This window comes from Artemia franciscana, chromosome 3, assembly GCF_032884065.1.
Source record: "Artemia franciscana chromosome 3, ASM3288406v1, whole genome shotgun sequence".
NCBI classification, from domain to species: Eukaryota; Metazoa; Arthropoda; class Branchiopoda; order Anostraca; family Artemiidae; genus Artemia; species Artemia franciscana.
Window position 1 is genome coordinate 33,639,243 of NC_088865.1, and position 23,812 is coordinate 33,663,054.

Sequence of the window (23,812 nt, forward strand, 5' to 3'; positions counted from 1 at the left end):
AAGTCCCTTATCGGGCGGTTTTTTTTCCAAAAAAAAAAATTATTATTAAATTACATCTACCATGGATTGTAGAAAAACGTACAGAAATAATATAAAAAAAACTTCGTTTTCTTAAAGAGTTAAAGAGGCTGCGTCCCAAAGTCGAACCTTAAAACGTACAGGAATTAGGAGAGGCAGTTGGGGGGCTGCCGCCCCCCAAACCCCCCGCTTTTAAAGACTCTTTTGTACAGGTTTTTTGTTGTGTCTGGGAAACAGTTTCAATAATTATGTTAAAATGTAAATGGAGTGGACCCCCCATAACAAAAAACCTGTACAAGAGAGTCTTTAAAAGCGGGAGGTTTGGGGGGCGGCAGCCCCCCAACTGCCTCTCCTAATTTCTATACGTTTTAAGGTTCGACTTTGGGACGCAGCCTCTTTAACTCTTTAAGAAAACGAAGTTTTTTTCATATTATGGACAGAAAAAGAGTAAGAGCGGCAAGGGCCTTATCATGGAAACAGCTTGCTGGAGATTGAATGTCAAAAACTCACATTGCTATTTGTAATTTTTGTTTGTTTGTTTGATATTCAAAATATCCAGAAATAAGTGAGGTTATGAGTTTAAAATAGATGCTGTAGATTTAAAGGGCGAGAAACATAACAGGGAAGAATTCTTACTGCTTTATTTTGGATGATCTGTTGTGGTTGTAAGTGAACCGCAAAATTATTGAAGTAAATTATAGGACAATATTTAAGATAGGATTCAATAGGAGAATGATACAGGATTTTAAGCTTTGAGAATGGAAACACATACTTTAGTCTATAAATTATGAGCAAGCTTCAGACGCAAATAATCAGTGTTTGCAAGAAGACAATATCTCGTCTATAATGATTCCAAGGTACCTAAATAACTTAACCTTGTTTATCCTATTTTGACATTGCCTCCTTTGAGTGTCCAAATTGCAGTGAAAAATGAAATTGGCTGAGAACGCTGGACCGAGCTGAGGCAAGGAATAACTACTATTTGGAAAGTGGTTGGAGACGATGGGCACCCCTTCCCGGCCTATCCTGAATAGAGAAGCTTGAATGCTATGCGGTGGACAAGGGCTAGATGGGACACCATGTGAAAATGAATATATTGTTATATGTGTGTAATGCATGGTTAACGCTTGAGCAACGATCTAACCATTCGCGGCTTTAAGCATCCGTGCTTTCAGCGGTGGATAAAAGCTATATGGGATCCCACTAACTGCCTGGTATATGATAATTAATTAAAACTTTGCAACCGGAACTCCTGATGATAATCCACAGACCTTATAATCCACAGACCTTATATGAGGGGGTCACTATAGAAAATAAAATATGCCAAATTTAAATAATTTAGATATCAAGTTCAAGACGAAACAAAAAAAGTTAAAGGTTGTTTTTTCCCAAAAAGAAGAAAACCTTTGTCACTAAAATACTTTTGAAGTTTGCTTCGTGATGGTAGCCTCTTGCATGCTTTTAATTTCTTACGCCACTTCACAGGTGGTATATCCAAATCACACAAGACACTGACAACATAATCTGTTTACCAGGCCACTAGTTTCTTGTACTCCTGACGGACACTCAGTCTTTTTATAACCTCATATCCACCAATACTAAGTGAACTAACAAGAATAGTTGAGAAGAGTTTTGCAGATAGTCCTTTGGTCACGATTCCCAGTTTTTCCTCCTTCCATAAAACTTGTAAGGTCTTTCTTATAGAGCCAGTTCTTTCCACCTGAAAGAAGACGAAACTTCATTAGTTTGCCGAAGCAACAGGGTATGAAAATTCGTAAGATGCGAAGTATGTTGTGTGTCTACCTCTGTTTCTAAAAGATCATTGTCCTTGTCTCCCAACACAGGGAACCGAAAGAAATACTAACAGATAAAGGTACATATTTCATCTCGACATATATACAAAAATTATATAATATTTTAGGGATAAAACAACTATTGTAAAGTTTATTCCAACTTCAGACAGATGGAGTAACGAAAGATTTAAGGGCACCTTAATTAGTATGTTACGGTGATTCGTAAAAGGTAAGGTGAACAATTAAGATAAATTTTTCCCATATGTTCTTTTTAGTTTTCCCAGTTTGAACTACTGTACGAGACAAACTCTAGGGGAGGGGGGGAAGGGTTGTAGATGTCTTGAAGAATCCTGAGAAGATAATAAAAATGAAGACCAAATAATGGTATCCCACTTAATACCTCTTGGCAAAAGATTATAATACCGCAATGTAGAGTTTGCAAAGGTCGTCAAACTCCTGCCAGAAGGCAACTAAAGCTGGAGATGAGGGGTAAAAGCCATATAAAGTGAACAAGAGACTGAGTGATATAAATTACACGATAAAAATAGTAATAGAAAGAAGGTGGAAGTTTATCAAGTAGCCAAGCTAAGAAAATTTAACTAAGAAAATAGGGATCCAAACCGAATAATATTCAGGTCTGCTGACTCATGATTTCAATCTCGGTAAATGACGGGGAAAGTACCTCCTTAGGTACAACAGACCTGGCTGAGACATATGAACATGCTATTGAAAGAGTTTGGAAGGTAAATTAATCTGAGAAAAGCTAAAAAATATCAATTAATCATTTTAAACACAGAGTTTGTCAATATACTGACAAATTACTAATACTACTACTACTACTAACAATAACTCACCGCAGCATAAAGCTGCCTGAGGCCTAAACAGCTGCGCACGCTTCTTCTCCATCCTCATCTAATCCGCGGACGGATTGCTTTCTGTTCAGCCCTAGACGGCTGGTCGAAAGGACAATCTTTGGCAATCTGTCACGCTTCATCCGCAGAACGTGTCCTTGCATTCTCAACTTTTTTCTCATTATAGCCCGAAAAAGTGTGTTTGAACTCCACTTTTCGTATAGCCTACTGTTTGAAATACGGTCAGTCAGCCGGGTACCCAAAACAAACCGCAGGGAATTTCTCTGGAAAACATCTATCGAATCTTCCTCCGTTTTTCGGAGAACCCATGCTTCAGAACCATATTTGACCATTGCCATCACTGTACCTTCCAGTATTCTAATCTTGGTTTGCAGACTTAACTTAATATTGTTACAAACTTTTTTCAACTGTGAAAAAAAAAACACCCTGAGCCTAGGCTTTTCCACTTTTAATATCTTCGCTGCCCCCACCGTCTTTCCTAATAATACTACCGAGGTAAGTGAAGCTGTCCGATCTTTTCGCCACCCAACGTTACCTTTCATAAAATGTTACATAGAATAAGGATGAAGGAAGATCTAGAGGCATGTACCCTTATCGGATCCCGGAAGAAAACAGCGGGATATGGAAAAGAAAATAGATCAAATGCAAAATATAAGATTTATAAAAACATCTAACTCGGAATACGCAGCCCTGGATATGTTCGTCCAGAAAAGGATGGCTCCATTTGATTTTGTGTAGATGATAGAAAACTCAATACCATCTCCAAATCGAATGCGAACCCAATACCCAGAATTTACGAAATTTTGTAGTTAGTAACCTCAAAAAATCTATACCAATTTTAGATTTTAGAAGAGAGTATTGGTACGTAGAAATGTACCCTGGCGATGCTACATAAACTTCTTTCATTTCTACGTTTTGATTACGCAAATTTACTTATAAACCTTTTGGGCTAAAAGGGGCATCAGCTACTTCTCAAAGATTCGTAGATTGTATTTTAAAAGCGTTGCCACATACAAGGGCTTATCTGGATGATTTTATAGTTTTTTCAAACTCCTTTAATGAACATTATAACCTACACGAGGCAAGTTTTAACCAGGATTAGAAGAGCAGAATTGACATTAAATTTAGGAAAACGTAGATTGATACAAATGTAAACGCAATACCTTGGCCACTAAACTGGGGACGGTATAATAACCCCGCTGAAGAAAAAACAGAAGAAATCTATAACATGGCCTATCAAACCAAAAATAAAAAAGTTTGGTAGTATCTGGGACTATGAGGATATTATCGAAAATTCCCACTGATTTTGCAATAACAGTAAAACCTTTAACGGACCTGACAAAAATGTGTGTCTATTGATTTATAGTAAAACTAAAAAATTGCATACCCATTCCAAAATATGTATATAAAAATTGTAAAAGCAATTGTATACCCAATTAAACATTGAATTATTATGGGTATGGACGGAAATTTAAAATCATAATATACATCTTGAACAAACCTCAAGCCCTAAGGTGGATAAACACACTGAACCGGACGACCACGACCACCGTCTGGCACGGTAGGCCTTCCGCCTACAAAAGTACGATATCAAAATAAAATCGAAACTGGGCACAGATGATAGAAATGCCGTTGGCACGTCCCGATTGTAACAGAGTAAAAGAGGAATATAATTTGATAATTCAGTCTGCAATAGTGGACGGTCGTGCCTTAGATAAAATACCTTTGTTTAAATCCAAACTGCAGGAGAAGATAAGAGATTTAGGGTAATTATTATTCATATTTGTTTATTGTCCGTCAAGTAAGATACAATAGACGGAGTAATCACTAAAGATAGGAAAAGAAAAAAAGAACACAAACACAGATCGAAAATTCAGACACATGACAAAAAACTTTTCATTACATATATTACATTAATACGAAAAAACTAATGCCAACAAATTGACAACCATGGTAGATGAAAATTTCTCTGAAAATGGGATAAAGATTTATTAATACTAATATTGGAGTCTGCGAGCTTATACATATGGATAATTTTATCGTTTCTTGTACAAGGAGGCAAATGTAAAAGATACTTAGCATATCGGAAGAAGGTTGATCGTAGGTGCTTCTTATCTGTAACTGTGAAAAATTTGAAGAAAGGAGCAGTGTAAAGCAGATGTGGAAGGGCTATGGTGTTGTAGATGGATGCTAGAAGCTGACGGTTGAAGTGCAGTTTGCTTTTTATGGTTCCAGCGTAGGAAACTGATAGGGAAGAGTCCATTTGAGAGTTGTCCTTGGGGAGGAGTCATTTATGGGGGAGTCCCTTCAGGAGGTCTCCTTTGAGGTTCCCTTTGGGAGGTCAAAGATGATAGTCAGTTGTCTCAGGCCATTAAAGCTGGGCACGTTATAACTACCTTACCGAGGCAAAGGCTTCCAAACTATGTTCCCCGGGAGGTACTCTCGCCCATTACCTGTCTCCCATTGCAGTACCATACCCCGTACTTACCCTTTGCCGGTATTCACATTTATTTCCTCCGGGACTCTCGAATGGGGTAAGACCCATAAGATAAAAATTTATGCTTGTTTGACACTTGTACCCCATGCCGCAGTAATCAAATCATCCCCGCGACGCAATACATATTTTACATAAAGGAATTTCAAACAATGCCGTTTGAAAAGTTCTACTTCATTTCAGATGTGTATTTGTTTTCACTGTTTGAGGCTAAGAGGCTAGTTGGACTAGTCCCCCATGTGGCATGGTATCGTCTCATATACTTGGGCTCTATTTTTCGTTTCTCTCAAATATAAATTCGAGAGAACGAAAAAATTCCTTATTTAGTCGTACTACACATCCCTGATAAGTGATGACCAACTTATCCCTTTTTAATTTTGCCATTTTGCTGGTGGGCTGGTGGAGGTATGAGTTCCTCCCTCAGGCAAGACCCAAGAATCCCATAGCTATATTAGGACGATTATGTCTCACTAATCATGAGGATTCGCTTCTTCAAAATCCCATTACTGCTTTTGGTGGCTATACAGCCAATTACCCCAATATTCCTATATTGGAGATATTTTGGCAGGCCTGGATTTACCAATAGGCCTACTAGGCCCAAGCCTAGGGGCGCAAAATAACAGGGGGCACAACAAGCTATCACTGGGTGACTTTTTTTCTTAACAAAAACTGGACTGATGTACTTAACCGTCAAAGTGCCAGGCACACTCCGCTACTGTGCTGCTTATTCACAGAAAAGATATTTTAAAACAACATAGGAATTCCGTGGTAACTTATAAACTGTCAGATGTCTCCCAAGAAATGCAGCTGAAATTTTGGCATCAACTCTCTTTTTCATTACTTTTGGCTCATCAGTTGCGTTTAGTGTTTCCGTTATCCTCAAGCTTTTGGGAATTTCCCCAAAAATCTTGTAGAAAAAAACTGCAAAACACTTGTGCTAAGAGGCGTTAAAGCTTCGGATCCGGCCCTGCATGCTGGATAGCAGTAGGACCAATAGCCAAACTGTTCTGTAGCTGTAGCGGACATCAGCCAGAGCTGGAAGATAAAAAGATTATCGGAGATCTTAAAACTGGTGTTTAGTTGTTCTTATGGAGATGCTGACCAGTGTGGCGGAATGGTGGTTATTTATCTTAGAAAATGGTGTAGGGCCTCTGGCCCTAATTATCAGATAAATCTCTTGCTTCTCCTATACATGTAATGTAACTTATCCTGCGCTTTAATTCTCCAATTTAAACTATTTTCAATTTGCACTATAATACGTAGACTAGTGCGGACATTTTTCAAAAAATAATAAAAGAAGTCACTCCAAAAAATTCATACCTGCAATCTAGTGCGGATAAGGTCGAGTGGATTTACCAGCGTAGTTGTAGTTATCCCACCCAAAGTGGCGGCCAAACACTGTTGAGCTACTACAGGAACTTGGTGAGTTAAAATTGGTTCTAATAAACCTAAAAATAAATCAATTTTAGTGCTACACGCTACCCAAAATTTGCCCAGTTTAATATGTGCTGATAATCATTTCTGAGAGTCTTGATAACTTTGGATTTATTAAACCTAAAGAGAAATGTAAAGTGTATTCGTGTTCAAAAAAGTGAAAATTAAGTTCTGGTCTTTAGAAAGGACAAAGATAGCTTTAATCATCTTTGTAGTAATTTCTACCTGTTTTGATTAGGGCCAACACATCTGGCAAGACCAGTAGCAACAACCTAGTAAAGAACAAAAATTAAAAAACGTATTCTTATAAATAGTTATAATTATTTCTCAGTTAACATTAGTTTTAAAATATTATCATTTGGTCAGATTCAACTAAACGATTATTTGTCATTCAAATTTATTTCCTCAGAATTTCACAAATGAACCGAAACCCCTCCAAATATGACGCCAAGTCAAAATGAATAGTACACTATTAATACTGCCATTGTCGATATAACAAGAGGTTTACATTCCCCCACCCTGAAAAACAATAAAAATCACAAAATTTACATACTTAGCGCTGTAGAGTCTTTTTTTCACCAGGAGTTATTATATTCAGCTGAAGAACGTAGAACACAGCAAAAGTAGCATTCTATCAATCTGTTCTACAATGCCCATAGGGGTATACCTGAATTTGCCTGTCCCTTAAGACAATGGTATTATTGATAATTGATATATTTCGAATACCTGTTTGTTACGCAGTGCTTTAGGATATATCATATTTTACTTATGCAAATTTTTATTGAGGTTGATGTAATTTCGCGTGTCAACGAAACTTGTATTGTTAGAACTTACCCAACATTTATTTTAGTCCACTTACCTCAGTATACTAAAAGAGTTCAGGGCGTCAACATTGTCAATATTAACTTTGTTCTTAGTCTGTTTCCAAGTAATGGATATGAATGCTTTTACTCTGTTGAAAATTGAACGTGCTAGCAGCAGTGAAATGAAACCAAGAGTATGGATGAATTTACAGACTAAAAGACGGGTGTAACTATATTGAAGACAATGATTTGATTCAATATGTAAAAAATAGAATGAGATTGCTACAATTCCATTTTTAAAATGAGAATTTGTCGAAACCGAAAAAATGTTTTTCTTTTTAGATATTTTACTAGACTATCACTCCTCTCCCTAGAGAACCAAGAGGCGAGGACAAGGTACTCAAGGTTCTCGACAAGGTACTCAGTATAGGAAAAGAGTTCAGAGCGTCAACATTGTCAATATTGATTTTTGTTGGTAGTATTTTTTTTAGTAATGGATATGAATGCTTTTACTCTGTTGGAAGTTGAAGGTGCTAGCGGCAGTAAAACGAAACAAAGAGTACCAAATGTTGCAGCAGAAATTACGAGGGCTTGCCCTTGAATGGAATGATATGTTTGCAAGATATGTGATATCATTGAGCAAATTCATGTTGGAGGAACAGTGGCAGCAAAAGTGAATATAATACATATACAGAGACTACAAAATGGATTAAATGCATGAGTGAAATCTATTGAAGAAGACGACGATTTGATTCAATAGGTAAAAAAAGTGAGATTACTGCTATTCCATTTTTTAAAATAAACTTTTTTGAACTAAAACATATGTTTTTCTTGGTAGATGTTTTACAGGGCTATCACTCCTCCCCCAAGGTAACTAATAGGTGACGACAAAGTACTCTAGGTAGAAACTTCATTCTTTGGCTTGTTAGTCTATATCAGCGGTGAGAGTGTCAGGATTAAAAAATGGATGGAATTAAGAAACAGAAATCAGTGCAATCAGTTATCAGTGCAAAGAAAATATTCTCTCAGAGAATGCTTAACGATGTAATAGAAAAGATACGTCTCAATCTTTGGATTATTGCATGGAATTATACAACACGGGCAAAATACATTTACTTAATTTATTAACATACTAATCGAAACAAAGCCAAATGATATTGTGGTTTTGCTATTGAACTACCTAGGAATACACCCCATACAAGCAATTTTTTCGCATGGCAACAGCAAATAAGTCGGAAAATCCTGACCAAATAGGTTTTGTGTTGACACTCAATTACTCCTCCTGTCTCTGTCTAGAAGGATATTCAATTAAATTAAAGGCACAATTAAAAGAACGAGTCAAAAGAACATTCCTTTTATCAATCGCAAGTCAATTTCTTTTTGGAAGTGAGACAATCAACAGTGAGAAATTTTCTATGCATGCCCATAACGTTTGTATACATTGGGAAGCTTGTCATCCTATGTTAATTTTACTATTGTTGATGACTCTGAAGTAAAGTGTAGATTTTTTATTACATGTAAATGGTATAAAGGATATGCAGTGCAAACTAACGAATGTAATTCATATCTTGAAGATGTTCGTAACTCTCACAATAGAGGTTTCCTAAGCTCCAATTGTCACTATGATAAATGTGGTCACTGGGAAAACACTTACCCTGGTTTGATAGGAAAAAGCCCGAGTATGATTTCAGTATATTTTTACGAGACTGGTATTGTCGTGGTACTTCTGCTTACCCTGGTATGATTGGAAAAAAACATGATTTCAGTTCATTTTTACGAGACTGGTGTCGCCGTGGTTTTAATTTGTTTGAGGAGGTAGAATGTAGTTTATGCTTCAATTGTTGGAATAATAAGATAGCCTGGTTACTACGACATCGCTGTGAAGACAATGGCTATTATGACTATAAAACTACTGATTTTTATTTGGCTGTTACAAAAAGTGATTCTTCATATGAGAATATTGCGGGTGAAATTACTTCAAATAAGTAAATTGAAACACGTAAATTTTACATCATGAATCAAAAAAGTATTTTTGACTTTAAAGAAGAAATATAATTAAAGTTAAGTTACATTGTATTATAGAAAATGTGACCCTAGACTGTGCATACCAAGAACAGTACAAGTTGAATCCCAATGATCTAACATCACTAATTTTTGTCGAGAATTACCCACAGGTCGAATAAGAAATCTAAAAGATAAAGAAAAAAGACTTTTATTGTACATACATTTTGTATTAATAAGTAGAATCACAATCATTCTTAAAATACTATATTCTTAGGGCACCAAAATCGATATTATACAGGTAGGAAAGGGTATGTTCCACTATGAAGTCATTCAGTCGAGGACTGTCTACATAAATGCTGCGAAATTCACTGTAAGTACAGCCACGACAGATAAAAGCAAAATATAGAAAGACATAAAAACCAAAGCTTTTGGTCGATAAATTTTGTACTCACATCCGAATTCGAATAATATATTTCCCACTTCACTCAAGGAAGTTTTGATGTGGTCGAAAGGATCAAAAATTCTATATTCGTCGCTGTTTGAAAGGTGCATAGCCAATAACCCGTCGCTATAGTCGAAATGATACTAGTTAAAAATTCTAATGCTACCACTGGCGTTAAGAATATGTTCAATAACATCCGACCGTATAAAATAGGTTTTGTATTTGAGTATTTACGGATCCAAGTAGAAAATTTTGATTATTTGATTTGTGTTCAGAAACCAAGTCTTACAGAACACGTCCATAGGGAGCAAATTCCCAATAGGTTTCAATTAATTTAGCGAGATGATCAATGCTACACTCTAAATATATAATGCCTATTCGGACAACTCTCATATCTTGAGTGCCTGACAAGTCCAATACAATGATACCATGAGTTTTTGCAAGCATTGTATCGGTTATACTATTTCCAAATAGTTACAAATCTCGATCTAGGGATTGCATTGTCAATTCATACAGAGTCCTGTAGGATTTATAAAAGGATAAATTGTAGAGCGGAATTCCGTTTACTTTATACACATAGATGAAAGCTCTAACATTTCAAATTTTTGTAGGAATTATGTCCAAGATCTATAGCACTAGCACTTTTTACAAAAACCGAAGCAAATTTTGAAGGAATTTCACCATTGATAAATGAAGAGTTGATATAGGTATATGAACTCGTAGCAACATGTCGTCAATTCTTGATTGTGTGCAGAAAATGCAGTTTGATATTATTTAAAATAGCCCTTAATTTTTCAATTGGTAAACCAGCAAAACCCACAACCCGTTGTTTCCGTTTATGAAGTATTGCTGAAGTGAGAGAGACTGTTTCATCAGGTGCAGTGGCAAGTACCTTTCACAAAATTAAATTGTGGACGGGTCAAGCTGTAACTATTTGTCCTTCTTAAAATGGGAGGTATGCAGTGGAGTATTTAAAAAATTTCAATATTTATCTTCTCAACAAGGTGTATATCATTAGTTTTCACCTCTCCAAGTATATTGGTAGTGTCAGTGTCCGTTTTATATTCACATCCAGTGGCTAAGCTCCACAATTTCTTTTAGAACTCTGGAGTCATCAACAAGAATCGTATGTAACTTACGTGGTTTGAACGATTGTTGCTAGTGCTCACCAACGTTCCATTTATATAGTCGCTTATTAGTCAAAACAAATTGTCTAGTACACAGTTTTCATAGGATAGCCCCTCAGTAGAACTCGGTTTTTAGTTTTCAGATTTTTTGACAGTCACATGCAAATCTATAAATGTTGAAGTGAAATCTATGGAATAGTCTTCACTGGAATAAATTTGAAAATGAATTGTATCAGAGAGTGGTTGTTTCGGATAGAATTAATCATAGTAACCACGTTTTACACTCATATCAACATTTTCTGCATTGAAAAGATTCAATGATATGGGACTAAGAGATGGGACTGTGTGGTAAATATGCCATTTCTTTCGAGGAAAAGAAATTCTTTTTTGATCTAACAATTTTGTATCTTGGTTTCTTTTTTTACTTTGACAAGATTGATGTCTTTCGCTTCTGACCTGATTAGAGGCTGATGAGCGACGAGATGTCATATGACCTTTTAAAACCTCTTCCGCTTTGTCGTGGTTTTAATAGCTCGCGGAGGGATCAAGCGCAAGACCTAATATTTAGTGAAAAACTTTCTTTAAAATCCTTCCGAATCGTGTAGTGCAGAGGCTGCGAATTCCCAGCAACTGGAACAATATATTTTTTAGCCAAGAGTAGTTCAGAGCGGAAAATATAGCAAACAATTGGCAAGAGCGCAGCCAGACATTGAAGAACGAAGCTTGTAAAAGTCTATTCCATGACCCAATTATCGCGGTCTAAGAGTAGCAACATAGCAATCAATATCAGGACAAACAAATGTATTTTTTGATTAGCCATGTCGTTGTTACATGTGTTGAAAATGACATGAATCACAGCTAAACCTTTGTTATATGTATAGAATCGCCAAATTCACTTCTTAATGGTAACTGGCAGAGTTCCAAATGTGAAGTGTTTACAGAAATATATGGAAGATTCTTTGTATTGTAGTGGTAAATTTGTTCGTAAGTAGTTTTTCGTTCAAGAAAACGTAAGAGGAGGACATTGCTATTACCCATTCTCGATGTCTCAACAAAGGATGCATAAAGAAATACACAATTGTCCGATGAAAAGCCAGTGGATAGTCTTCAAAACTAACACGTTCCATCCCACTGATGATTCCAGTGCTTTTACCATTGATAATATCCCGTTTAAAACAAAGAACATCTCTCAGATTATCATTGAGATGAATCTTTTGATTCTCAATGGGGGAGCTAAATAAATCCTACCATGTTCCATTGAATAGTTAAAGTGGAATGCATTATTCTTACGAGCAGAGATCTTTTTATTAATTGCGTGACACAAATCAGTCATGCTACCAAATTCTTTGCATTTAGGGTGAGATGCGGATATAGATCAGAGTTAGGTGATTTTATAAACTCCTCTTCCTCACTATTCACTAATAGCAGATGCGGAAAGGACCCTTGTCAAAATATGCAACACTATAGTGTTCACGGTAAATTTTGAAAGGCAATTGAGCAATGATCAATCAGAATGGCAAATTGCTATTTTATTCGAGTTACAAGGGATGATTTTGACAGTTTTTCAAGAGCTGAGATAAAATTATATTATTACACCACCGAGAGGACTATGCAATAACGGGGCGGGTTAAGTTTCAAGTTGTTAATTTTATACAGACAATTCCGTCAGCTCCAGTTTGAGTATACTCCTTTTTTGGGGGGGGGGGGAAGGAGAGAGGTTTAGGACAATCCTTAGTGTACTTAGAATCTTACCTGTTGGTATGGTATAATGAGTGCGTATCCCCTTTTGCTTACGCTGTATAAGGGGTAGGGGGACCTTAGACTATAATTCATTATTATATTAAAAACGATCCTTGTTTAACTATTTTTATTTACCAATTTAAAAAAATGTTCTCAACTAAATGATGTGTAACCCCTTTTTTGCACTATGCTAGGGAACCTCACACTATAATTCATTTAACTTGGTTCACTGTAAATACTCTGTCCCCTTCCCCTTAAATCTTCCTCAAATAACCCACGAATAGCAAAAAATACGGTACTTACATAGCAAAAAAAAGAGTGCGTATCCCCTTTTTCTTGCGCTATATAAGGGGGAAGAGGCCCTTACACTATAATTCATTATTATCAGCTCCAGTTTAAGTATGCTCATCATATTTTTTGGGGGGAGGGGGAGAGGGTTAGGACAATACTTAGTATACTTAAAATCTTACCTGTAGGTATGCTTACATAATAACCCTTTTAAAATTCCTTCTTTCACTGTTCATCTTGAAAATTGTACTGATGAACTTTCAAAATTGCAGAAAAAATTTATATTCTGTGGTAACAAATGAATTACCCGGTAAGAGCACAAACAAAACCGTGTAGCAAAAAAATATCCGGAGTTTGTCACAAATTTGAGGATCTGGATCCATACTCTTGGTACAGCTTATCCTTTTGGGCTAAATGATCGTGTAGCAAAATATGGTGACATGTCTCATGTTGTTGTTAAATGTATTGATGGTTTTATGGACCATCCTTCTTTTACTTGTCCTACTAAACGTAAAAAACGATCGAGAGGACATAGGAAAAATAATAGGAAAAATGAATTAGATGTACATATGCTTTCTATAGATCTATGCCAGCTACTTGAATCTAGGGGTATGATTTCTGTAATAAAGTGTCTAAATAATTTATCTAAGAGGAATTTAATCAAACTTTTCTGGATCGTTACAGAATAATTACAGAATAAACGTTACAGAATAAAGTATTAAGAATAATACAGCTCTTGATTATAATTTTAACGTAATATGTGATACAATTTGCATTCTAACTAAAACGAAATTTATTTCAAAAAAGAAAAAGTTCGATGAGATTAGTAATAAGGATAACAGATTATATTTACCTATTAATTTTACTTGTAAGCAGATTGAAGATATTAATTTACCAGAAATTTTAAATCAGCGGCATGTGAAACAGGCCCTTCCTAGTAATTTAAACTATAATGATAGTCCAGTTTTAACTTATAAATTTTCAAAAACTATTGGGCAAATTATTTTTAATTATAATTTAATACTAAAAAAACTAGATAGTGATATAAATTGGAAACCGGTTTGTAATTGTAAGCAACTTGGCCCATTTGTAAATCCTACTTACAAACATGTTATAACAGGGGACTTGTCAATAATAAAGCAAGATGATCTTCAAATTATAATGAATAAAGGGGCTAATTTCCGTCTTTCTCATCATCTGAAGCCATCGAGTGTTCTTGATGGCTTGGAAAATGATTTTGATTTATTTATTGATAAGTGGTGTAAGAAAGAGAATAAAAATAAAGAGAGTTTTCAAAGTTGGAAGAATTTAATTACTAGTAGAGTAAGAAATAAAATATATTCTAACTTAAAAAATAGTAACACTAAATCATTATTTTATAATGCGAAGATTAAACAAGCAATTGCTAATCTAAAGAATGAATTTGTAATTGTGCCAGTGGATAAAGCTAATAATAATTTTGCCATAATTTGTCAGAAGCTGTATTGTGATATCTTAAAAAGGGAGTTATGCACAACTAATGTTTATGAAAAGGTAAATATAGAGGATGAGAATTTAATTGAAAAGACTGAAGAAATACTTTTTAAAAATTTTAATATTAAAATAAATGACAATGATAAAAAGTTCCCTTTCCTATATTGGACTGTAAAATTTCATAAGAATCCCCCTAAACCACGGTTTATTGCTGGAGCAGCTAAATGTCCAACCCGCATTGCTGCTACTGACCTCTCTTTAATTTTAAAGGAAATTGTAAATAAACTTAAAACCTATTGTTCTGGTATTAAAAAACTTTCGAATTTTAATCCATATTGGAGTGTTAATAATTCACTGCAGGTGATAGATTCTTTAACAATGGTTTCAGCTAAAAGAATTGAGTCTTTCGATTTTGCGACAATGTATACTAATTTATCACTTAATTTAGTGTTTGATAATTTAAAAACTGTTATAAAGAAATCTTTCCTCTTATCTAGTAAAAGGTTCTTAAAAATAGACAGTTATAATAAAAAAGCTATATGGACAAACTGCTTTAATACTACAGTTAACTTGACATGTTACAGCTTGGATATGATTTTTGAGTTACTGGAATTTGTTTTATACAATACTTATATAAGATTTGGGGGTGATTTGTACAAGCAAATTATGGGAATTCCCATGGGGGGAATGCCAGCCCATTTATAGCTGACTTGTTTTTAAGTCAACTAGAATATAAATATATGATGGATAAGAATAATCCAATTAATTTAAAACATGCTTTGTCAAATAATAAAAGATAATTAGATGATATTTTGGTCTTAAATTGTAAGGATTTTATTGATATTTCTAAAAATACATATCCATCAGAGCTTATTATTGAGCCTAGTCATGGCGCTGGTCATGAAGATCATTTCTTAGATTTAAATATTAATATTTTTGATAATAATAAATTAAGTTTTAAAATGTATAATAAAACGGATGATTTTGATTTTGAAGTGATTAGTTTCCCATTCCCTGAAAGTAATATACACTCAAATATCACATATTCAGCGTTTTTATCACAGTTACTTCGTTATGCAAGGATTTGTAGTAATTACATTGATTTTAAAAATAGATGTAAAATCTTAAGCCAAAAATTGATATCAAGAAGTTTTTCTGCAAATAAATTAACTTGGCAATTTAAAAAATTTAGTTTTCATTATAACGAACTTTTAAATAAATATCAAAAGAATTATCTAGAAATACTTAAAGAAATTTTTAACTAATTTCGGAGGTTCGAGAAATGTTGTCACAGCGCCATTTATTTTGAATTGTGTTTCTAATTGAGCGGATTTTTTAAAAAATTAGCCACATGGCAAAGATGAATTCTATAATTGTTTAGTTCATTCAAGTTTTTTGCAATGTGTTAATATTTGTGATTTGGTAAAATTTATAATATTTAGTTTACCTATTGTTGCTAAAGGGAGGGATATATTAACAGGATAAGCTTGTTTTGGTTTTACTTGGTTGTTTTACATTTGCTTTTTTTTCATAGGCATGTATTTTGGGGGTGATACCTGACGCGGGGATGCCATGGATATTCTGTGGTAGCCACAACACTGTGCTGGGTAGAGAATTTAGAGTGGCGAAACCCTATATAGGCCAGTGTATTCTCCTGATGAGCCCTTATGTTGGGTGTTGCCTCTGAATTATTTGTCTATATTATTTTTTCTATTGTTCGGTAAATGACGACTTATACTTATTGACGACATGACTGCCTGTCCATGGATTATTCTTTATGGTTGATTGTGTGTGGCTATGCTGTTTGACCTATGTGATTGTATGGATGAGTAGGGTTAAGGCCTCATTCAAGTGCTGGTCTATATTAATCACTAATTTAGGAAAACAGTCTTCCTTTTCTCCTTCTGTCTTTTTTTTTTTTTTTTTTTTTTTTTTTTTTTTTTCTTTTTTTTTTTTTTGTGTTTGTGCTGTAGCATTGGTGATTTCTCTTTTCATTATATTTTAGAAGTTTGAGAATCTAAACATAGTCTCATGTAAACCCCACCCAAAAAAACTATGTCATCTACATCAGTAAAAATTGGAGTAACATCTTGAGGAAAGTCCTGGGGGAAAACATGTTGAAGAGTAACATCTTAAGAGGGTTCTATGATCATTTTTTTTCAATCTGGAGGGGGGTGTCCCGACTTGACCAGTGAACCTCAGGGGAAAACATCTTAAAAAAGAAAATCTTGAAGAAAGTCTTGTGAAAGTCTGAAAATCTTGGGGCTAGGAACTTCAGGTATCCCCCTATGGGCGTTGTAGGATAGATTAATAGCATACTAATAAAAAAGTACCATTTTCTACCACTTGTGCTGTAAAACGTCAGTTTGGGTCAAAATTAGGCCAAAAAACAGAAAGTGCATATTCTGAAGTTTCCTATCAACCCGTCATAGTTGAAACCTTTACCTTGTGGCTTACAGCCCTCCATCTCTTATCAGATTTTGGTGTATTTTCATTAAAGTGCTACTTTTAGATCACTATAATAATATACAAAAAAGTTTATTTGTATATATATATATATATATATATATATATATATATATATATATATATATATATATATATATATATATATATATATATATATATATATATATATATATATATATATATATATATATATATATATATATATATGAAAGAACAATTCTTTGAAAGTTTCAATTTCGCGCATTATTTTCATCAGAAAAAATTTTTGTTTCTTCTGTTAATTTGTCAAAGCTGGTAACCTAGAAATTTATTTCAAAGATTAAAAGCATTCTGGCAGAAACAAAGACAAGATAAGAGGTTTCTACGACCCAGAAGCAATAAAGCTAATAGATAATTGAAAATTTATACAATATATTTTCAGTTAGTTAGCAAAAAGAATATTGAAAAAAAATCTCGACTCTTTAAGTAGTATAATATTTTTAAATAGTAGTGAAAGTTTCTTGTCTATCTTAGGCTCAAGGGTGATTTAAAGGAAGGAGTGGGTCTTTCAACAGGCTGGACTGAACCACGTACTGCATAACTTCTAAACATTCGTTTATCCACTGCAATTTCGCAATAAAATTTTAAAGTTGCTCTGGATAGCAGTTGATGGTTTCGGTTGCTTTTTCTCACAAACAAGTAAGAGCATCCTCTCGTACAAGTTTCCCATACTCTTTGGCACCTTTACTGACTATCAAAGTATAATAAAAGCTATTACCTTGGTAGTTATGATAGAAAAACCACCATAAAGCTCCAGCAGGTACAGTTGTAGTCAAAGACATGAAAAATCCTCTGTAAAAACCTTTTATTCCGTCAGCTTTAGCCATGCTACTTATCACAGATAAAATTGCTCGCAATGCATTTCTCTTATCTACTTTAATTCTTATAACATTTTCAGGAATCTTGACAAAATCGTTGATCCCTTTTCTTTGCCCCATTATCATCATACGTTGAGTAACTATTTCCAATGGATTGGCAAATGTCCTCCCAATCAAAGCGGCTATGCCGCCGGCGATAAATCCACGTGTAGACGAATCTTCTATCCCTCGTTTAGAAAGAAAGCTTCGCATTGCCTCATATGTCATAATATAACCAGTACCAGAAATTAATCCAAAACAACTCACAAGAAATCCTTTGTAAAACCCACGTATTCCCTCGTATTTTGCAATTTTTACAAATGCGTCAAATGCCCCGCCGTAATTTTCAAGTCCATGCTGAACCTGTAATCGGGTTTTTACCAAGCTGAATGGATATGCAGAAGCAGTCAGAGCGAAAGAGCCAGCTAGATTTAATGGTATAAATTTCCTTTTGTCCATCATTTCCCACTCAATAGTTCTTACTTTCTCAGACATGTCAAGTTATGTTGAATATGCGAGTTTTTTTAAATCTGGTGTTTGACCTGCAAAAAAAAATAGCTCAATAAGATAACTGATAATTATATCTGTACTTTTAGGGAATTTTTAAATTGAAGCATAAATTAGGGTTCTACTATTTACATTTTGGATTTGCTTTCACTGCGTGTATTCTGTTCTCATTCATAAATCTCTTTTATGCATTTGAACTTTTATAAATGGTCTTTTACAGTTTGGTCTCTATTCTTTTCTTTTTTCCTTAGGAAAACTTTCCATGTGCATCATATTAGCAAAAACAAAATAGCTCAATTCCAATAGACTTTTTTTTTTCTTAGTGTACTCTGTGGTAGAAGATTGGATTGATGCTCAGCATGGCAATAAGGAGGCTCGGGTACGATTCCAGCTGCCGCAAGGCTAAGCGACAGGCCTGCCACCTGTCTCTGTAAAAAAAAAGGACCCAACAAGTGAAACTTGCTGGGTCTTTAAAATTAAAGCGCCAAAACCGCAGTAGGCTTTAGACTTTTACAGTTAGGGAAGGGGGAAGTAGCCAAACTCTTGTTAGTAGTGTCTTTTATTCTAAATTTGATTTGCAGTTTCAATTTAAAATTTACTCGTTTAAGATTAATTTATTCATTTAAACTATTACCTGCTGTATGTTTGTTTGCTATGATTGTTTATTTAATTTCTGTTTCATTTGGATTTCATTTATTCTTTAATAGTAATTTCTGGTCATTTTGAATTTGAATTATTATAGGAATTTATTTCTGCTGATCGTAATTTTAATACGGTCTTAACTTCCTTTTTGAAACACTTCTTTTTCGGAAAGTTCTTTCTTTTAATTAATTTCTGTTCGTTTTTGGTTACCAAAGTTTCAAGATTTTCAGCATTCCCCATTTCAAAATGTTTACTGTATCTATTGGGGGGGAAAGTTTGCAATGGGGGGGGGGACAGGTTACCCTCCGATCACTTTTGAACCTTAAAAAGGAACTAGAGCCTTCAATTTCCGATCAAATAAGTCTGCTCCAAAGTTTATACATCCACCCCATCCACAATAACCTTATATGTTAACAATGGGCAACTAGCACAAGTTTTAGCCTTTACCACAGGGAAAGAGAGGAGACAAAGTCAGCTCCAGAGGCATAGTTATTTTGTCTTTTTATTATTTTGAACAAAATGGATATCTTAAAATTTTTGTCGGGTCCATTTGGGGGAATAGAATGTAAGGGGAGAGGGTTGGTTTCCCTCAAATCACTTTTGACTCTTAAAAGGGAACTAGAACTTTCAGTTTACAATCAAATGAGCTTCCTCTATAGTAGACCTATTTGACCCGGGGACCTATCTTCCAACCCTTGCACACGGGCTCTGGGGGGTTTTGTCAACCATGGAGGCATTGTTATATGATTTTTGGACTATTTTGAACAATAGGACTATTTCAAAATTTTGATCGGATGCATTAAGGGAAAAGACGGTCTGGGTGGGGGCTAGTTGCCCTCTGATCACTTTTGACTCTTAAAAAGGACCTATAAATTTCAATTTCTAATCAAATGAGCCTTCTCCAAAGTTAAATGTCACCCCTTCCATAAATACCTTATGCACCCCTTGGGCATAGCTTACAACACTTGCCTCTGGGCTCTAGGGGGTTGTATCAACCATGAAGGCATTGTTATATGATCTTTAAACTATTTTGAACAAAATAGCTTGGTCAAAATTATAATTTGATACATTTGGGGTTTTCCGTTCAGGGGGTTGTCTCAACCACAAAGGCAATTTTAGAGGATTTTTAGATTATTTTGAACAAAATGGCCATTTTAAATTTTTGATCAGATACATTTGGGAAAAAAAGCGTTTGGGGGGAGTTATCCTTCGATCACTTTTAATTCTTAAAAAGGGAAAAAAATTGATTTTCCAATCAAATGTACCTCGTCCAAAGTTTACACTACCAACCCTTCCATGAAAACCTTATCTGCCACTAAGACATAACTTACAACCCATGCCTTCGGGTTCTGCGGGGTTTAGTCTATCCCAGAGGAATTCTTAATATGATTTTTGGACAATTGCCATCTGATCACTTTTTATTCTTTTGATTTTTTCCCCAGTGGCTCTGGGGAAAAATAATAAATGAATAATAATAAAACAACGAAGATAATAATAAAGGCCTTCTGTTGCCTCTGATTTAGCCTTTTAAGGGAAAGTAAAAAAGAAGGAAATATCATATACACTTAAAATATATGTTGTATTTTGCTTAAAAAGTCAAAGAGTAAGAAGGATTAATGGGCTAAAAATAGGGCAGATATCCTCGCATAGCCGAACAAATATTATTACAATTTGCGTTAAAGATTTTTTTTTCCTTTTTTATTCATAGAGTTACAAAAGAAGTTTCTTTAGTCTTTCCTATTTCAAATTAAAAAGATTTCCGAATCGAGAAAACTGAAAATTATTATATTTAGTGGCTGTAAGCATAACACAAATATTGAATAATTTTTGTGCGTTGATGGGGCTGACAAAATTGTTTTCAAGAGGATTAGTATAGCTGATTGCTATTTGTTCAATTTCCTTTATTACTCTAGATGTCTAACCAACCTTTATACTAAATAAAAATAACTCTGAAAGCTCAAAGCTCTTTATTGTATTTCCTGAGTTCAAGCAGGTATTCAAGGAGTCAAGTCAACTGAAATTGTTCCATAATCTAAAATCTTAAACTAACTTTAAAGTATCTAAAATTACATACATATCATTTCATGATTACATTGCTTATGGTAAGGCAGCTTTTAGCGTTCACAGACATAATTAATAGTCAATGCCTGTAAATATCAATAAACACTTAGATAATTAACTATACCCGAAATAGATGCTGGATGATAATGCTCATGATTTGGCATCATTAACAATGTCATTATTAGAAATTTTCTGTGTTATAAAGCCGACATGGAGTTAGCCAAGTTGAGTAACTCTTACGACTAATGGGAATACTAAGTATGAAAGATAAGTTTACAGTAGGCTAGTAATCTGGAAATTATTTTTTGTAGAAGAATTGTGCAGTAACATCATATTAAAGCCAAATTCACTGTACCAGTTGGATATTATAATATTAATAGCAAACTTCCCTATGAGCCACAATCAGTGGCGTCATTTCACGCAACTATAGAGGGGGGAAAATTATATTTTTTAAAATTTACGGTATTTTTCCATGAAAATACAAAAAAAATATAGTTTCAAAGTCCATAGTGGAAGGCACCTCCCCTCCTCCCAGCTCAATCGACGCCCCTGAACACAATGCTACCATTACACTTTTAAACAGAATTTCTTGTAGTCCCAAGTATTACTATTTGTGGATAACATAGAAGTACTTAGTCAAACAGTTCTGGTAAGGAACTGTAGGTAAGGAGCGATGCGGCTCAATAGTAACCGAAATCCTAAGAAATGAATTCTCAATAACAATAGATGCATAAAAAAATCGAATTTTGATTGCTTATTCAAAATATATAAAATCCATCAAGTTTAGTGATACCCATAAGAAGTAAACAAGCCTGAGAAAGTTTGCCCAATTTTTGAAAAGGGAGGAAACACCCATAAAACATCAATTGATCTTAATGACAATCACGCCATCAGAGAACCAAGTTGTAGAGTTTTCAGAATCCTATATACAAAAATGCGGCATTTTGCATTTTAGGCCAGAAGAAAGATCCCGGAGGTGTATTAATTTGTTTTTTCTTTTGTTTTTCCCAGGTGTGATCGTATCGAACCAGTTGTCCTAGGAGATAGAGAGATGGCTCATTTGATCAGAAATCAAAAGTTCTAGTGCCCTTTTTAAGTGACCAAAAATGTTGGAGGGCAGATAGCCCCCCTACCACGCACCTTTCTTCACCAAAGTCACCCGATCAAAATTTTGAGATAGCCATTATGATCAGTACTGCCGAAAGATCTAATAACTATGTCTTTAAGGATGACTGGGAGCTGAATTACAGTCCCTGGAGGAAAGACTGTAAGCTATGAACTCTGCCCGTTAGTTACATATAGTATTGGTTATTGGGAAGTATACAACAATTTTTCGAGAGGAATGATAATTTTCTTCAGAGGGAGATTTTTCCTGGAGGGGATATGCTGGAGGAATTGACTTTTTCATGGAGGGAGAGTAGGATTTTCCGGTATTATTTGAAAGACAATCAGAAATGTAAAAAAAAAAATTTCAACTGAAAGTAAGAAGCAACATTAAAACCCAAAACGAACAGAAAATATTATGTATATGAGAGGCGTTGCCCCCCTCCTGTTTACCTCGCTCTTTCCGCTACAGCTTTATTATAGAACTTTAAAAAAATCTTATTATTCTAGGTAAACAGCCCTTGTTTTATATGGGTCATTCTTAAATAATTGGAACGAAAAGTCACACTTCAGCGGAAAGAGCAAGGTACTGAGGAGAGGGCAGCCCCCCTCATATGCATAATAGCCTGATTTTTGTTCGTTTCGGGTTTTAATGTTGCTCCTCAGCTGAAAAAACTTGTTTTTTTATTTAGTATTTATAAATGGCCTCTGCACCTTTTTGTTATTACTCAACTTTGGGACTTCATTTCATCTTTTCTGAATAAATGGAAATCAACAAAATTAGTATTTGCTAGAAATTATATTAATTTACAATCACCAAAATCCTGTTAGGGTGGAAAATCATAAATTAAGTACAAACTCAAGTGTCACTCTACGAGATTAGCTATCTATTTTGTTGTTTATCTTGCAATAAATTATCGTATTCTTATCAGTTTATATCATTTCTGTCTTACCCTCTAAATGGAATCATGAGCTTTCTTATGAAGATGGGGCTGCAAACTAATAAAAAGTGGATATTAAAAGGGGATACACCTCTTTTTTACTGTTGGGTGATAAAACCTCTAGTTATTAGTCATGAAAAGGGTAAGTGGTAAGCATAATTCATATACTGATTGAAACAAGTCTGAAAGATTTACCTGTAAAGTTCTTATTTCAACCCTAGAATTACTATTTTAAAGATGGCTCTATTGTGCACTATTTAGACCAAACAAAATTAGCAAATTGTGAGCTTCCCTTGCAGTGAAAATCAAGGGTAATTTTTTAGAAGACGCTTATAATGTAATATAAGGGGTTGAATTTCAACATAAACTCACACTAAATTATGCCTAAGTAAGAAAGAAAGTATTTACTTTATATCCTTCATCTTTTTAGTTTTAACTTTGAAAAGGCTGATTGACTATTGATATATCAATAAAACTACTAAGTTAGAATTCTTTTTTCAAATACATTTATGTAAAAAATATATTTCCTGAGATTCTAAGAATTACTTATATTTTATGTCATAAGGGCAAGAATTCTTTAATATTTATTTTGTTTTTCATAAAGTGTAAATGACACTTTTCTTAAGAAGAAGAGGTGACAGTCCCACTTCTTTTTGCCCAAAATTTGTAATCTTTTCATTTATGTCTTGGCCACACATTTTAAT

At 34.5% G+C, this 23,812-nt stretch overlaps 1 protein-coding gene across 1 annotated transcript; it reads right to left on the reverse strand.

The window, feature by feature from the left end:
• Positions 1-1,277: 1,277 nt before the first annotated feature.
• Positions 1,278-23,392, reverse strand: LOC136025199 (solute carrier family 25 member 44-like). The gene is made up of 4 exons (XM_065700999.1): positions 23,304-23,392; positions 17,715-18,395; positions 6,498-6,625; positions 1,278-1,738 (listed from the first exon to the last, which is right to left on the reverse strand). Exons 2-4 carry the CDS (start codon positions 18,346-18,348, stop codon positions 1,547-1,549), a joined length of 954 nt encoding a protein of 317 aa, XP_065557071.1. The 5' UTR covers positions 18,349-18,395; positions 23,304-23,392; the 3' UTR covers positions 1,278-1,546.
• Positions 23,393-23,812: the final 420 nt, after the last annotated feature.